Raw genomic sequence first — 17,134 nt, 5'->3', positions numbered from 1 at the left:
TTATAATGCAAACTACTTGAGGAAAGGAAAGCGTTTTCTGCTTTCAAGTCCCAGCCTGACACAGGGTAAGAACTAAGGCTATATTTGTTCAGTGAATAAAAATAGGCAAATATAATAATTTTACAAAAAGAAAAAATCAGACTGCTATGGTTGCCAAACAGAAGAACTTCTAAATTTTGGGTAAAACAAAGTCTGAGCTGGGTAAGCCTATCAGGGTGATGACCCAAGTCAAGTCTTAAAGAACAGTAGGAGAGGGGCATTTGGGGGCAGTCCTGTGAGGCAGTGGGAGCAGCATGGGCCCGGGATGCTGCAAGAAGTTCCAGGGGGACCTGCTTCTTCCTCAAGAGTATGTAAATCACGACCTGTGGAGCAACTGGAGATGAGGGTGAAAAGCTCTTGAATGTAGTTCTCTGGAGTTTTTTAAAAATTACTTTTCATTATCTATTTATTTATTTTTGGTTGCCCTGGGTCTTTGTTGCTGCACCGGCTTTTTCAAGCTGCGGCAAACAGTGGCTGCTCTTTGCTGCATTAGGGTGACTTCTCTTGTTGCAGAACACAGGCTCTAGGTGAAGGGGCTTCAGCAGCTGCAGCCTGTGGGCTCTGCAGTTACGGTTCATAGGCCCTCGAGCATAGGCTCAGTCGTTGTGGTGCATGGGCTTAGCTGCTCTGTGGCATGTGGAATCTTCCTGGGCCGGGGATCGAACCCTGTCCCCTGCAGCAGCAGACGGATTCTTATTCAAGGTACCACCAGGGAAGTCTTAATTTTATCTTTCAGGTGATGGGTAACTACTGAGGTTGGGTTTTAAGAGAGTGTTACGTTCATACTTGCACTTTAAAAAGATTGGTGATGGTGTGAAGACGCAGTGGTGAGAGCAAAAAGGGAGGCTGTTGAAATGGTCTAGATGAGACATGATGAATTCTTAAACTAAGGTAATAGTAGAAATGGAGAGGAGTCAGCAGATTTGAGATGTACTTTATTATTAGGAGGATTTATTGACTAGGGGTTAAGGGAGAATGAGAAGCCTGGATAAGATACAAATTTCTCTCTGAGAAATCTGGTGGATAATGGTGTCATTGATTGAAACAAGGATTATAAAAAGTAGAACAGATTTTGGGGGGAGGATGGGAAAGTGTAAACCCTGACTCATCACTGAATACTTCTGAGAGTTGAGAAAATCAGTTAATGTTGCCAACTTAGAAGATTAAAGAGAAGAATATCTATGAGACCATTTGGTACAGTGCTTTTCAATGGTAGGAGCCTCGTAAGTGTGAGTTTCCTTTCTTCTTATATCTCGAAAATGTTCAGTTGCCACAAAGACTATAATTGATTGAATGTTAGCACTCAGGGGCTTCCCAGGTGGTGCAGTGGTAAAGAGTCTGCCTGCCAGTGCAGGAGATACAGGTTCAATCCCTCGGTGAGGAAGATCCCCTGGAGAAGGAAATGGCAACCTACTCCAGTATTCTTGCCTGGAGAATTCCATGGACAGGAGCCTGGCGGGCTGCAGTCCATGGGTTTGGAGTTGGACACGACTGAGTGAGTACACAGCAACATTAACACTTAGGAGCTTCCTAGGTGGCCGGGTGGCTGGGAGCCCACAGGCTGTGGGTGTGGTCGTGGTCGGGAAACCAAGACCTCAGCTGACAGGACAGCTGAGCCAGTGTGCTCTGGAGCCCGCGCTCTGCAACCAGAGGAGCCTGTGCGCCCACAACTGGAGAAAGCCTGCGCAGCCAAAGCAAACAAACAGATAAACAACACTCAGTAGAGGCCTTTGGAAGAACTCCAGAGACAGTGGTACTTTTATGGACTATAAAATCCTTAGAATATTAAAAAAAGTCTCAGGCTCACTGCATTTAACTGAAGTCTGAAAAATTTGGATAATTTATATATTCACAGATCATGTATAAAAAAGCCATATAATCTCAACCAATATTTTCAAGTATTTAATATGTGCAAATTTCTATGAAGTGGGCAGATAAGTGAAAAAAAAGCCTCTAAGATCCAAAAAAGATTATTCACTTAGAAAGACAACTAACAAAGCACATATGGAGTATATATGTGTAAAACCAGATATACTGCAGTAATAAGTTCAGAGGAGGCTTAGAGTATCATAGATGGATTGGTCACAGGATGCTTCATGGGAGAAGTAACATTAAACTGCAGCTTAGAGGGTTGTGTCTGAAGAGTAGAGCAAAAATATAGTGCAGATGGGAATTGAGCAAAAACCTAAGTAAAGCATGAGAAAAACACGAAAGCAGAGCAGAGCATTGCAAACTTGATTCACATTAAATACATTAAACATGTTTGGCTGGAATGGAAGATCAACATGGTACATTGTGGGATTAAAAATTGTTGTTAGAATAATTCCTATTTTTTTAGAAAAGAAGTTACACTTTGCATGTAAATTTCATGTAAATACTTTTTGGAATGTCACTTTTTTGGATATAATTTAAACTAGTAAGATGACCATGTTTGTTCGTTGCTCAGTCGTGTCTGACTTTTTGTGATCCTATCGACTGTAGCCCACCAGGCTCCTCTGTCCATGGGATTCTCCAAGCAGGAATACTGGAGTGGGTTGCCATTTCCTTCTCCAGGGGATCTTCCTGACCCAGGGATTGAACCCAGTCTCCCACATTGCAGGCGGATTCTTTACCGTCTGAGCCACCTGGGAAGCTGAGGTGGCAATAATAATAACAACAGTGCAAATGAACATGTACTTAGCACATGCTATGTTATAGGTTCTGTTCTAAGTGCTTTACATGGGTGATTATCTCACATAATGCTTATCAGTACTCTATGGGGGTGGATACTATTCAAGTGATTATGAGTGTTCAATGAAGGAATACAGGAAAGAGTGGGTTGAATACTTTTCTTCTGAAAAATCTCAGAACAGCACTTGCTCTAAGCAATAGCAGTTGACTGTGCTATGAAAGATACTGACGTGGCTCTCCTGCTCAAAATTATTCCTCTAACCCAAGTATTAAAGTGCCCGAAATCCCACTATTAGAAATCCATTATTGTTCTTTCTAGATAATGGTTGCAAATGATTTAAATGGTTCTACACCATTCAGAATGATTTTTTAAAATGATAAAGTGTCTTTTAAAATTCATACTAAACACATTAGGAAGAAAAAATACATCAGTTTACTTCTATGCCTGAGATGAGAAACCCAGATCAACACTATCAAACACTGGTGTGGGGGAAATATCCCAAAGGGCAATAGAATGGGGTAAACACGAAACAGCAACAACAATAAAACCATATATGTGGGGTGGGGGGGTGGTGGATTAATATATAAACTTCACTCAGGTTGTGAATTTTCCAGAGAGATATACAACTTCTGGGAATGAAATATCAGTTCTCCAATGTTAAACCAATGACATTTGGGTTTTTAGTACTGGGGTGGGTACCTGATAGATATTATACAATTAGTGTTGCTAGGTGGAGAAACTCAGTTTCTGAATTAACTACAAAATACTTGTACATTGTAAAGCTATAATATAGCATTATAATTTAAAAACAAAATGCTTGTTCATATGGATAGGAAAAACATTGGAGATGAATGAAAAATAAAAAACACTGATAAAAAGCTTATCTGCAATATCCCCAAAATAACAAATACTTTTGAATAGACATTTTTGCCATTTAAAGAGATAGAAATATTTTTTGGAAAAATCTCTATTGACTAGAAATAGGCTATACTACAGGTGTCCTGGTAAATACAATTTTAATGGTCTCTTGTACATACAGAAAGTGTAAGAATATGGTTATATATTGCCTTTTTAAAACTTTCATATTAAATAATTTTACATATATAAAACACAATGAAGATCCAAGAACAAATTCTGAAATCTTTTAAAAGACCAAAGTACATGGAAAGCCCATGCACATTATTCCAAAGGCAGGCACTAAGCCTGGACATCTAAAAGTGTGGACGTCTGTTTTCAGGACTATAAATAACAAGCAGTTCAACAGAAGAGGCGAAGGCAAGGTACAGGTGGAAATAAGCCCAAGTGATTAAAAGAAAAACAGGCTACAAAAACATAAACTGAGAACTCTGCATTCATAATAACCTGAATAAAAAAATAAAAAAATAACCTGAATCCAGTCATGAGAAAACAATCAGAAAAATCCAGATTACAGGGTATTCAGTATAACCCATCCGGAAGCTTTGCAAGTGTCAATGTAGATGAAAGATTGAAAAAGAAAAGAAACTTTTCTAGGTTAAAGATATGACAACCAAATGCAACATTATAATCTTGGGTTAGATCCTGGATCAGAGAAATAAAATAGCCACAGAGAGTTTTTTTTAGACAACTGAAGAACTTTGAATGTGGAATGTGTATCAAATAATAAGTGATATTAATTTCTTGGGTGTGATGATGATATTGTGGTTATGTAGGTGAATTTCTGTATGCTGGGGTATCAGAGGGGAAGTATCACCATGTCTACACTTTAAAGCAGTTCATTAAAATATGTGTTTGTGTGTAATTATGCATCTTCTGTCCATCTACCCTGTCCTATCTGAGCCCATGTATTCTACTCTGCTCTTTCATCTGTCCATCCATCCATCCATCAGATAAACCAAGGACGGCAAAATGTCAACAGCTGGTGAATCTAAATGAAGAGTGAAATAACATAAAATAAAAGCAGCAGACAGAAGGGCAAACAAAAATAAAATGTTCAAATCTCCAGGCAGAATATGACAAATGAAACCGTATTGATGGAGGAGGGGAATGGAGTAATTTTGATGTTATAATTCTGTGAATTTATACCATTTTCCCTGAGAAAGGGAGGTTGCTGACCTATGTTACTGATGCTAAAATAAGGAAGAGTAATGTGTTTGGAAAGAAAGTGAATGGTTACCATCTGTCAATTGATGAAATGCTCTCAATGTAAAAATCTTTGTATTATGATTTTTTAAATTAGAGAATATTTGCTTGATTCTAATAAAAATCTTATAATTAAAAAGTTGATTAGGGAGAAAAGCTTCCTAAAAGTCAGTCTCAAGAAAAATTATCAATAAAGAATTCTTACATATAAAAACATGATGTTTCCTAAAAGAAGAAAACAAAAAATACTCTGAAAATACTTACCAGAAGTGGTATTATTTGTAAAGTACTTTTGATGGATGGATTTTTGCAAATGATTTCTTGTATATCTGAAATAATTATACCATGATATATAAATAATTTAGTTATGTATATTGAAAGGACTGGCTAAAGAATCAAATATTAAATTCTGATGTGTCAAAATATTCTAAACTGAATAAGAAACTTTTTTCCTTATTGTCCTCAGAAACAATCAAGAGTTAATTTGATTAAAAACAATTATTATACACAAAATTTATGTTCCTAAAAAGACATTCTTAGTACTTTGACTGTCCCATATCAATCTTTATTCAAATGCTAGATTATTTTTTCTTTAAAGTTTTTCTATCTTCTTGTGTGTTTTTTTTAAAAAATTTTCCTATCTTTTTTTTAAACAAAAAACAAATTTCATTCTTGGAGGATCTCAGGAAAAAGGAGGAGATGTTTAGCTACTGAGGTGCAAAAATTTTAGTAATTTGGTCAGCTCTTGCCTTTTCAATGTTTTTGCTTTTTTCCATATAACAGCAAGGATCTGGGCAGAAGAAAAAAATTAAGACAGAATCTTTTATATGAAGCATTTAAGATGTGTGGAAGTATCTAAAGGAAAAAAAGAACCCTCCAAAAAAACTGACTCGATGCTTTCATTCTTTATCTACTTAATTTTTGAAGAAGGAAATGGCAACCCACTCCAGTAATCTTGTCTGGAAAATGCCATGGACAGAGAAGCCTGGTGAGCTATGGTCCATGGGGCCACAAAGAGTTGGACCTTACTGAGCACAGCACAACTGCATAATTTTACATCTTAAACCTACAGCTTTAGTTATGTATTGCTTTTGTAGATTCAGCACCCTGTCTTTTATTAATGTATTATTTAATTTTGAAATTAACACAAAGAGTATGTAAAAAACACGTGCATATTTTAGTTAGTAATAATAAAGCTAACGTCTTGTAACTACCTAGACTAAGACATTTGAACATTATCACTTTGCAGAAATCCTGGAATTCCCTATCTCAGCTGCCCTGGGGGTTGTACTCTCTTTCCTTGCTCACAGAGGTAATGCACTAAACTGGCTTTGCTTCTTTATATATATGTTTAAAAATTTTTGGCTTTTGTTGTTATGATCATCTCTATCCCCTGGAGAAGGGAATGGCAACCCACTCCAGTATTGTTGCCTAGAGAATCCCATGGACAGAGGAACTTAATGGGCTACACTTCATGGGGTTGAAAAGAGTAGGACACGACTAAGCAACTAACACACACACACACTACACATACTTATACATGTTTCCTGATACACATGTGCAGTTTTCTCTAGATATGCACCTAGAAGTAAAATTGCTAGGTTGGAGGGTATGTTCAATTTATTACATGGGTAGCAAAACATTTCCTAAAAGATTGCCTCAGTTTACATTCCCATCAGCATTATCAGAGAGCTCTAATTGCTGTATGTCTTTGCCAACACTTAGCATTGCCACACTTTTAAATTCATGTCTTTTGATGAGTTTATAACTGTATCTCATTTTATTTTGCATTACTAATAATGCTGAATAATCTATTAGTGTTTATTATCATTTGCATTTTCTTTGTTGTGAAGTTCCTGTTCATTTTCCCACACCTATTTTTCTACTAAATTGACTTTTCTTATTGATATATAGTTCTTTATATATTTGAACAATGTATTAAATTTTCTTTTGTTTTGTGGCCTACCTTTTCATTCTTTTAATGTTCTGATATGAAGAAAAGTTTCTAACTTTAATACAGTCAAATTTATTATCTTTTTCCTCCATAGATTATGATCCTTGTGCTCTACTTAAGAAATCCTTTCTTGAAATCCTGAGATTACAAATATTTTCTATGCTACCTCCTAAAAGCTTTATATATATTTTTCATATTTAATCTTTAATCACTTTGTAACTGATTTTTACATATATTATGTAGTAGGAGCTCAATTTAATTTCTATTTGGTGACCAATTGTTGCAATATGAAGTGACAAACAACTTGTCTCAAAATGACCCCAGTTCTTCATAGCTCTTTGGAACCCAAGAACAGGTTCTCATCCCATGTGAAAGTGTTTTACCTAAATCCAATCAGTAGCTCATTCCAGTGAAAAAGGCTGCAGTTTCTCACACTGGGATCCCAATCAGATGTTTGTGAGATGGGTTTGTATTGTCCCATGGCTCTTAGATCCTCTGTTCTGGTGTTTTCCTTCAAACGTTTTGTTTTTTCTCTTGGTGTTTCAGTTTGGAAATTTTCTCTCACTTAAATTCAGATTCATAAATTCTTTTCTCAGCTTTGTTGAATCTACTGACAAGTACATAGAATACATTACTCGTTTCTGTTGCAGTGTTCCTATTTCTCACATTTCTATCTGACCCTTTTGTATGGTTTCCATCTCTCCATTGAATTTCTTTATCTGTTCAGCCTTGTAATCTCCCATGTGGCCCACCTTTTCCACTATCATCTTTAACATATTAGTCATATTAGTCATAGTTATTTAAAATTATCTATCCAACAGTTTCAATATCCGGGCCACCTGTGTCTCACTCTGTTCATTGCTTTGTCCCTTGACTGTGAGTTTTTTCCCTTGCTTTTTAAGTTTTGACTGAATGCTGAACATCTTGTTTGAGGTAAGTATGTTTGTGCCAGAAAATGGGCATGTCTTTTCTGTAAGACAATTGGTGTGTATGTATGTGTGTGTGTGTCATTAGTCAACTCAGTTTGAGTCTTACTGTTGCTATGGTTACCTTCAGTGCATCAATGGTTTCAAAATTCTTCAGTGTTATTTTGTGCTTCTGCAGGTGTCAGGTTTCCCCCTTGAGTTTCCCCTCTACTTTCAGGCTCTGCCTCCCGTGTGTCTGCACAGCGTTAGGGTTAGGGTTAGGGTTAGGGTTAGGGTTAGGGTTAGGGTTAGGGTTAGGGTTAGGGTTAGGGTTAGGGTTAGGGTTAGGGTTAGGGTTAGGGTTAGGGTTAGGGTTAGGGTTAGGACCACAAGGCTCTCTGTGCTCTTGCTTTTCTCCAGCTGCTTCCCACTGCTTGTTTTTTGGTACCTGCTGGCCTTGCAGCGGGGCAGTGGTGGAGTTTTTCTGTTGTCCGGCTCCAGGCTTAGTCTTAGGCATGTCCTTTATGCCTCCTCAGTCATTCTGCTCCTCCTTTCCAGGGCAGTCCACCTTGTCCACTATATCTTTGGAAGGTTTTGTGCAAGACAATTTTGTGCCCCTTCTCCGATAGCATGATACCTCTAATAATCTGGGTCTCTGCCTCCTTTTTGCCCCTTCTCCAAGAGTAGAAGCCTGCTTCTCTTACCTTTCCACTACACCCAGTAAGTCTTCACTTGTGCCCTGGGGGCAATCAGCAGTTTGCTGCCTCTATCCCAATACCTGTGTGTGTGCTCAGTTGCTCAGTTGTGTCCAAATCATTGCACCCCAGTGGACTGCAGCCCACGAGGTTCCTCTGCCCATGGGATTTTTCAGGCAAGAATACTGGAGTGGATGCCATTTCCCACTCCAGGGGATCTTCCTGACCCTTCCTGACCCAGGCATCAAAAGCACATCTCTCTTGTCTCCTGCTTTGGCAGGTAGATTCTTTACCTCTAGTGCTACCTGGGAAGCCCAGACCTTCATTCTGCAGGAAAGAAGGTTCTGCACGGAGCTTGATACCTTTCCTACAGTGATGCCTGCTCCCCTTCTCCAAGACTGCACCACTGAGAAAGAATTTCTCTAGTCTCCTGTTCTGCTCTTATATATCAATTTTTTCAGTCGACTTGTTCTATCAATTACTGATTGTAATTAATTATAATTAATGTTAAAATATCTGCTAATCATGGCTAAAAAACACTTTATACATTTTGAGGCTATGTTTTTAAATGTTTATACAATGAAAATATTTTATAGATTTTTCCTGTATTAAAACTTTGATCATCATGAAGTCATCTTTTTTTATGTCTAGTAATGTTTTCTGCTTTATAGTCAATTTCATCTGATAATAATTCATCTAAACTAGTTTTCCTCTGTGACCTTAGTAATTAGCACAGACATACTTTATTTGTCAACATCTAAAGTTAATTTCTGTTTCTCATGGACAGGGAGCCTGATAGGCTGCAGCCCATAGGATTGCTAAGAGTAGGACATGAATCTTTACTCAATTCCATAACCATACAAGAATTCCAGTACACTTTAATACCAGTTATGTTTTCCAATTTATGTAATATTTTTGATAGGTAAATTCTGTTTTCTCTTTGAATCAAATACTACTTTTTAACTACATTTATTATTTTTTTTATACAATATTTGTTCAAATTTACCCTTTCAGGCTATCCATCTGAGATCACTTTTGGTTTGCTAAACTGCATTCTTTAGAATTTCCTTTAGTAAGAGACTGTTGTTGACAAAAACCTCTTAAAGAGTTACATAGACATACAGAGACATACAGAGGGGTGAAAAAAGCTTGCATGTCTTTGCCCCTCATCTGTTTAATTCTGAGACTTGTTAGGCAAGCTTTTTTTTTTTTTTCAGCCTCTCTCTGTTTCTCCCGGAGTGTGAGACTGCATAGGATGTAGCTCCTTGGTAGGCCCTACTTTAGGGTGGGAGGGTCTTCCATGAGACTACTCATCTTAAGTAGGCCATGGATTTTGTCTTGTTCTCATTTTTCCGTGAGGCCATGAAAACAAAGCTCAATTTCACTCTGTGGGTTAAATGTTCTCAAGAGAAAAGCTAGCAGCAGCACTCTCTTTATCACTCTAGGCTCTTATTTATATTTAGTTCCTGGTCCTATGAATTTCTGTATTCTTACCATCTTATTGTTATATTTAAGATTTTGAAGTACATAATCCTGAATTTATGGTTGTTTTTGATGGATTAAGTACGGAGGATGAGATGATTCGATGGGATCACTGACTCAGTGGACATGAGTTTGAGCAAACTCAGGAAGACAGTGAAGGATGGGGAGGCCTGACATGCTGCAGTTCATGGGCTGACAAAGAGTTGGACATGACTTAGTGACTGAATGGCAACAATCCTGAATTTATGGTTGTTTTAGATGGATGGTAAGTACAGATAACTAGCTTGTCACATTGCTGAAATGGAAGTGTATTCACACATTGCCAAAAGACAGTTAAGCCTGCCAGTGAAACTGGTACCATTGTAAATGATATGAATATAGTATACTTGAAATAGTATATACATTCAGATAAATTTTAAATTGTTATATACTTGATTCAAATAGGTGATAAGCTGGACACATTTTGCATTTTCATTTTCAATTTTTAAATTAAATTTTAAACAAAAATTGTCTAAGAATAAAATACAAAATTTCCTGTATACAAAAAGTGTTCTTCCATACTTACAGTATAACCTTTCATTGAGATGATTGAGGGACTGTAGGATCTTTTTTTCTTCAGCTGATAGTGCACAGATGTTAAATTGCTGCATTTTATTTAAAGACAGATTTGTCTGCTGTAGCTGCTTGCTATTCATGACAGTTAGAATCTCATCCTCAGGCACTGAAGCTTTCACTAGATTTTCAGCCATCAAAAATTCAGAAGTACTGCCTGAAACTACAGAAACTTTATATTAACTATTCTTTGATCCCTTTTTGTCTTTGGGATCTGTCCTTATACATACTTAACTGACACGCCTGTATGTATTAATTTCACAAACAGAAACCCAGTATATCTTTTGTTACTTTGCATTTTATTTATCAGGGTCTTCTATATCTAGTATTTTCCTATCCTTAATGAAAAAACAGATACTCAAAATGATGGCAGTGAGGTAATAAAAGTTCATAGAGTGTTAGTTGAACTAAGGAAAAAATACATTATGTATATGTAGATTATTTCTGTGTTGTTTTTATTATTCATTGGTAGAATAAAGAGATGAAGGAGACTGTCTTATAATAGCAATTATGATGATAAGAGAAAAGGAACTTGTGGAAATTTTAGAAAATTAGATAATCAGCTGGACAGAACTGAAAGCTTAGAAACTGACCAAATAAAAGACCATATGACTAAAGAAGGATCAAATACTTGAAAGAAGATAAGTCAAATAACTTAGCTTGTTGCTTATAAAATAAGCACTTTGGAGTTTCACTTCACATCATCTATTTAAACAAATTTCAAAGGAATTAAAGAGCTAAGTTTAACAAATCAAATCATTAAAGTAATCTAGAGGGAAAAAAACATTTCTAACTTTCTTCATTGGAAGTTTCTTTGGTAATGCACAAATCGCTAAGACAAAACCAAAAACAAATTTTTTAAGGTTGGTCTTCCCTAATAGATTTTAAATTCTGAAGGCCAAGACTTTTATATGTTTGGTTAATTATTATGTATCCAAAATATTTAGTTGCAGGCAGGAAATTAGCTCTCAATAATTATTTATTGAATGGAAAAATGTAAAGTAAGACTTCTATATGTGAAAATAAAGCATAAGTGGAATAAAATGCACATAATAAAGTAGTTAAAAACATTTGTAACCAGCATAAGGATCAGAATCCTTGATATTTAAAGAGTGTGCAGAAATGAGTGAGAAAATACTAAAACTCCAATATTTATAGGAAACAAGAATATGAAGAAATAATTCACCAAAATAAATACACATACAGAAACAATTAAGCTTATTATTTGTAAAAGGTACTCAAATAAAAACTAATAACAAACCATTTCTCTGCCAAATATGCAAATAATAGATGTAATATTTACCTCAAGTTCACATACATCCAGAAGAATTTTGAATGATAATACTTTTCAGGAAAATGCTACAGGAATATATAAAATAAGCCACAACAAAATTTATTTCCTTTGACCTAGTACTCATTTAATACACAGTTTCATTCAATACATATTAGTTGGGTGCCAATTAAGCCAGGTACTCTAATTTTAATTCTGGATATATAAATATGGAAATCATCGAATAGTCAGGAAAAAATCTGATGTAGAAAGATGTTCAATATATTATTATTTAGAACAAATAAAAACTGCTAACAGTCTAAATGTGCAGGGTGAGGAGAATTCAGGTCCTAATTAGTGGTATAACAGTCATGTAAGAACTTTGGAAAATATGTATAAGAACAACAAAAAAGAAATCATTGGAAACAAAGCTAAGAGAAAAATGTTTAAACTAAAACATACCTTCTTCAATATTAGAAGTACCCTTTGTAGTTTGTTTTGGCTCATTTGAACTTAGCTGGATACTTTGCCCAAAATTCTATAAAAATAGAATATTAAATCAGAATATAATTCCATATTTAAAATTAGTGATATATATTGGCTTAAAAACTTTTATTTGCTGTTTTTGTTTTCAATGATCATTATTCATATAATACATATTTCCTTTTTTTTTTTTTGGAGCAGAAATTAAGAATTACTGGAATAAGCCCTTTCTATGGTAACTAAATGGCTTTCCTGATAGCTCAGTAGGTAAAGAATCCGCCAGCAGTGACTGATCCGCCTGTTTGATTCCTGGGTCAGGAAGATTCCCTGGAGAAGGAATACGCTACCCACTCCAGTATTCTTGGGCTTCCCTTGGGACTCAGCTGGTAAAGAATCTGCCTGCAATGCGGGAGACCTAGATTCGATCCCTGAGTTGGGAAGATGCCTTGGAGAAGGGAAAGGCTAGCCTGGAGAATTCCATGCACTGTATAGTCCATGGGGTCCCAAAGAGTTGGACATGACTGAGTAACTTCCACTTTCATGTAACTAAAGATTAGAAAAATGTTTTCTGTCAATTTTGGTACATTTTCAGATTGCACTATCATCTCGGACATTTGGAAGAGGGAAGTAAGTTGGGTGTTAATCAAAAGTATTAACTAAAGGAAAGGTAAAAAATTACCCTAAGGCTGGTTTATCATTGTAAGGGTAGGTGACAATTATTAGCCAAACTCTCTGATTCTGGCTTTATGCCAAGGATAAGCAAGCATCTTACATGACAATACTTAAAAAAGAAACAGCTGCCTCAATGCTGTACAGAACTGGGAAATAAGAAATATTAGAGCACTGGCAACTAGCATTTCTATTCAACACTCGAGTGATACCAACTCTCCTTCCCTGGATATGGTCTCCTTTGATTCTTTATGCTCATTCTGTTCCACTTTAAGAAATGATTCTTAGATTAAGTTGCCTGACTATTACTATACCTAGCCTTTGTTCAGTCTAATTGGAAGAGGAACTGAGGGAGGTTTCTGCAAAAACCCTGCTTCAATAGCTCTCATAGCCTTGCCTGATCTCCATTATAGACTTGAGGCAACCTGGACTGAGACCATGGCACAAAGTGGCAATTGTGCTTTTTTTATCTTTCATTGTGTTGGAGAAGACTCTTGAGAGTCCCTTGGACTGCAAGGAGATCCAACCAGTCCATTCTAAAGGAGATCAGTCCTGGGTGTTCATTGGAAGGACTGATGTTGATGCTCAAACTCCAATTCTTTGGCCACCTGATGTGAAGAGCTGACTTACTTGAAAAGACCCTGATCTGGGAATGATTGAGGGCAGGAGGAGAAGGGGACAACAGAGGACGAGATGGTTGGATGGCATCCACCAACTCAATGGACATGAGTTTGAGTAAACTCTGGGAGTTAATGATGGACAGGGAGGCCTGGCGGTTCATGCGGTCACAGAGTCGGATACGACTGAGCGACTGAACTGAACTGACCTCTTTTAGATTCTCTCCACACAGAAGCAGTGGTTGGGAAAAATCCAGTGTGATAAAATACATTTCCTAATAACAAGATGACAGAGCCAGTGCTATAGTAACTGAATCCTTGTTTACCCTCTTGAGTGAAAATAAAACCAAACTCAACCCCAAACCAAAAATCAAAACGAAACAATAGGGATGAAAAAAATTTAAACTTCAAAACTTTGTTTTGAGTCAGGAAACACTAACCTATTTTAAAGCTAACAAGACTTTTGTAGATGTATAAGTGGAGTGAAAGATGTGTATGTGAAAGTGGAAGTGGAGCTTCTGGGAAGAACAGAAATGGACTCTAGAGGCATCAAGATAGAATGCAAAGGAGCAAATCACAGAAGAGCAGAAAAAGACACAGGAAAATAGAGATGAATTTAGAGAGGACAATAGTAATGGCATTTAAAATTCACTTTGTTCATTTTTTGTTATAACTATACATTACTTATAAATTTAATATACATTGATAAAAATAACAAAGATAAAAAATGTGTTCACTTTAGAGATTTCTTTTTTTTTTTTTTCACTTTAGAGATTTCGAGATGTTTGATATGAACAACACGGAGGTTAAAAAGGAAAGATTTATTAGGTATTATTCTATTTGTAATCATGAAGTTATATTTATAATTAAGTACTATGTTTGTTATTAAGCAGTAAAAATGTACTGGTAATGTGACAACATTATTTACATAAATAAAAAAACTAAATGATTTGTTTTGCTAAATCATGGTTGATTATTCTCCATATTAATAACTAGCCATATAAAAATCAATAGTTTCTACAATATTCAGACAATAGGACTGTCTACCTTTAACTTGAAATACAAATTTTTCATAAAACATTCTATTTCAATTCTATTAAAAATCAGAGGTTGCATTTAATGCTATTCACTCATCCATCTAGTTTTAAAAAATAATTTAAATACAATCCTTGGATCAAATTAGACTGCTAGAAAATGTTATATTTAGGTCACATTTACTTAGCTCTCATAGAATTACCTCCACTAACTTTTAAATCCACATTATTATGCTTATGACCTTTACTGAAGGCCTCTATTTCAAACAGTACAGGAACTCCTTATTTATTTGTTGCTGACTGCTAATAGGGATGTATCTATTATGAACTTCAAGGTCCTGTATAGGAGATCCTCAATGGTATAAACAAAGTCATTGTTGATATTCCCTGATAACAATGCAACACTCTATTTTCCTTCTTGGCATGTCTTCCAGGAAGTTCAGGTTCAAGGAGGACATTTCAACACACTGGAACCATATTAGTCTTTATGATAAGCACATTGCTTTATTTTCCATGGCTCTGGTTTACTTTTCTTTTTTTCCCTTTTTTTAATGTATAGCTAAATATTAATATTGTTGTGAATAAATTCAGCTTTCCCCCAGAGCTGACTATAAGTAATAACAAATAAAATAATGTGACTTCTTAAGCTTGCTTTAAAATATTCATTGGTAACTGATCATTGAGGCAAAGTAGAATACAGCATTTACGTATAGTATGATAAGCTCCTGGCATAGAGAGTTCCAGGGCTTCACAATGGCTTTGGCTATATCATTTATGTTGTGGAACAGTTTACAGGCAGGGCACAGACCTTTAAGAACATTGTTTTCCAAGCAATTTTTCACTATTGAATAGAGATGTCTACTAATGCTGTACTTACATTCATCTGCTCACTGTACTTCTGTCCTGCAGATCCAGGGTTTTGTCTTTTTTGCTCTAAAAGACTTTTGTGCTTATTTTCGACAATTCGTTTTCTTCTTCTAACACTAGAATCTTAAACAAATACCATGACAAAGTCAAAATTTACACGAGTAGACAGTATATATCCACTGTAAACTTCCAAGTTACCTTCAAACATCACAGAAAACCCTAAGTTTCATTCATTCAGTTGGCAAGCTTTTATTGAACTTCTCTTACATGTATATGCATGACACAGGTACCATAATGATTTAAACATCTCTGCTTTTGAGGGGTCTATAGTTTAGAGCAGTGACCTCTAAAGTGTTGTGGCAGAACACCAGGAGGATATGCAAAATAAATCACTGTTGCACAGGAAGAACATGTTAAAATTTAATTTTCTATTATCTAAATATTAGAAACTTAAAATTTACTGTGGTGAAACATGATTGATACTGGCACCCTTGTGAGTTTGCAAGGTAGATGCATACAGTGCGCATACACGGTATGCACACTGCATACAGTAAACAGTTGTCTTGCAGGAAGTGCAGAGGTTCTAAGTGTGTGAGGCTGGCAGTGTTATCTTCACAAGTGTTCTTTTGTGTCCTTCAATGCACTGAATTTTATGTGTGCCCTGGATTTATGGGTATCTCATAGTATCTGAATGAATCCTTAAAAGTGGAAAAGAGGCTAAAATGACTTTTGTAGGGCTTTTATTGTATGTGTAATGTTTTATTATTATTATTTTATTTATTATTTTCTCTATGGCTAGTTAAAAACATAGTCTTGCAAAATCATAAAGAAAATACTAATAGTGCAAGCACAGGAGAATAACAAAGAGCTGATTCACATCTTATTCTCATTACAAACTTTGCCACACAATAACAATGACAGAATAGTTACATTATAATAAAGGATCACAAATCTAAAAATTGTAAAAAATAACAATAAACCTCACTCTGTGTATTATGCCTTGAGATATCTAAGGATGGTATATAGAAGTCATCTTAAAAAAAAAAGTCATCACTTATCATCTTATTCCATTCAGAAAATTATTAATACTATGAGAAATTTTTTGCATGTTAATACATAAAATTGTTCTTATTATTTTGAAATGTATGATTTATAAGATACAAAATTTAAAAATTATTTTAAAAGTCTGTATTTCATCCTTGTTTCAGTTAAAAATTTTTTCTATTTCTGGCTAAGGTGCTTAATGTATATATTAGTAGAGTAATATGTGTGTATGGTATATATGTATGTGATATTTGCTCAACATTTTTGTTAATGGTGGTACAATAAAAACTCCTGGAGTCCATGATTCCAGAAGAATGGATATAAATTTAAATGGATTATTACAGTAAAGTGAATGAACTGTATGTGTATGAATAAACTGAAGTTGTAAAGAATTAAGTGAAAACACAGAGCCTTTGTCAGAATCAAGAAAGCTTTCACAGAGGCTATGTTTACGCTTGGTCTTAAAGGAGTAGTAGGCCTCCAAGTATAAGGATCTTTGAGTCAAAAGGAACATTATGTTCTAAAGTACAAAGTAACAAAGATACATAGTTAATAAGATTCTTGGACTGAAAGGTGGAAAATTCAATGAGTGTGTATAAGCACACAAATGTCTTGGGAGTGTATATGTGTGCTTCTGTCATACAGGTTTGGGTAGGAAAAAATATATAAAT

At 35.5% G+C, this 17,134-nt stretch overlaps 1 protein-coding gene across 6 annotated transcripts in view; it reads right to left on the bottom strand.

Annotated features, from left to right (window-relative positions):
- The window catches only part of CEP126 (centrosomal protein 126), a 115,756-nt gene that overhangs the window by 13,636 nt on the left and 84,986 nt on the right, over positions 1–17,134 (bottom strand). For 2 of the 6 annotated variants that reach the window (XM_020879388.2, XM_020879389.2), the window contains exons 7-9: positions 15,430–15,542; positions 12,212–12,287; positions 10,433–10,642 (exon numbers count right to left, since the gene is read on the bottom strand). The exons of 1 other annotated variant lie outside the window; for it this stretch is intronic. In XM_020879388.2, the coding sequence (XP_020735047.2) occupies positions 10,433–10,642; positions 12,212–12,287; positions 15,430–15,542 (399 nt within the window). Of the gene's footprint in view, positions 1–5,095; positions 5,161–10,432; positions 10,643–12,211; positions 12,288–15,429; positions 15,543–17,134 lie in introns of those variants that run through there. 3 more of the 6 variants (XM_020879387.2, XM_070473669.1, XM_020879390.2) reach the window with 3 other exon arrangements.

Source organism: Odocoileus virginianus, chromosome 10, assembly GCF_023699985.2.
Source record: "Odocoileus virginianus isolate 20LAN1187 ecotype Illinois chromosome 10, Ovbor_1.2, whole genome shotgun sequence".
In the NCBI taxonomy this organism is placed as follows: Eukaryota; Metazoa; Chordata; class Mammalia; order Artiodactyla; family Cervidae; genus Odocoileus; species Odocoileus virginianus.
Note: the sequence above shows the minus strand (reverse complement) of the source record. Positions and strands in the feature narration are given on the sequence as shown.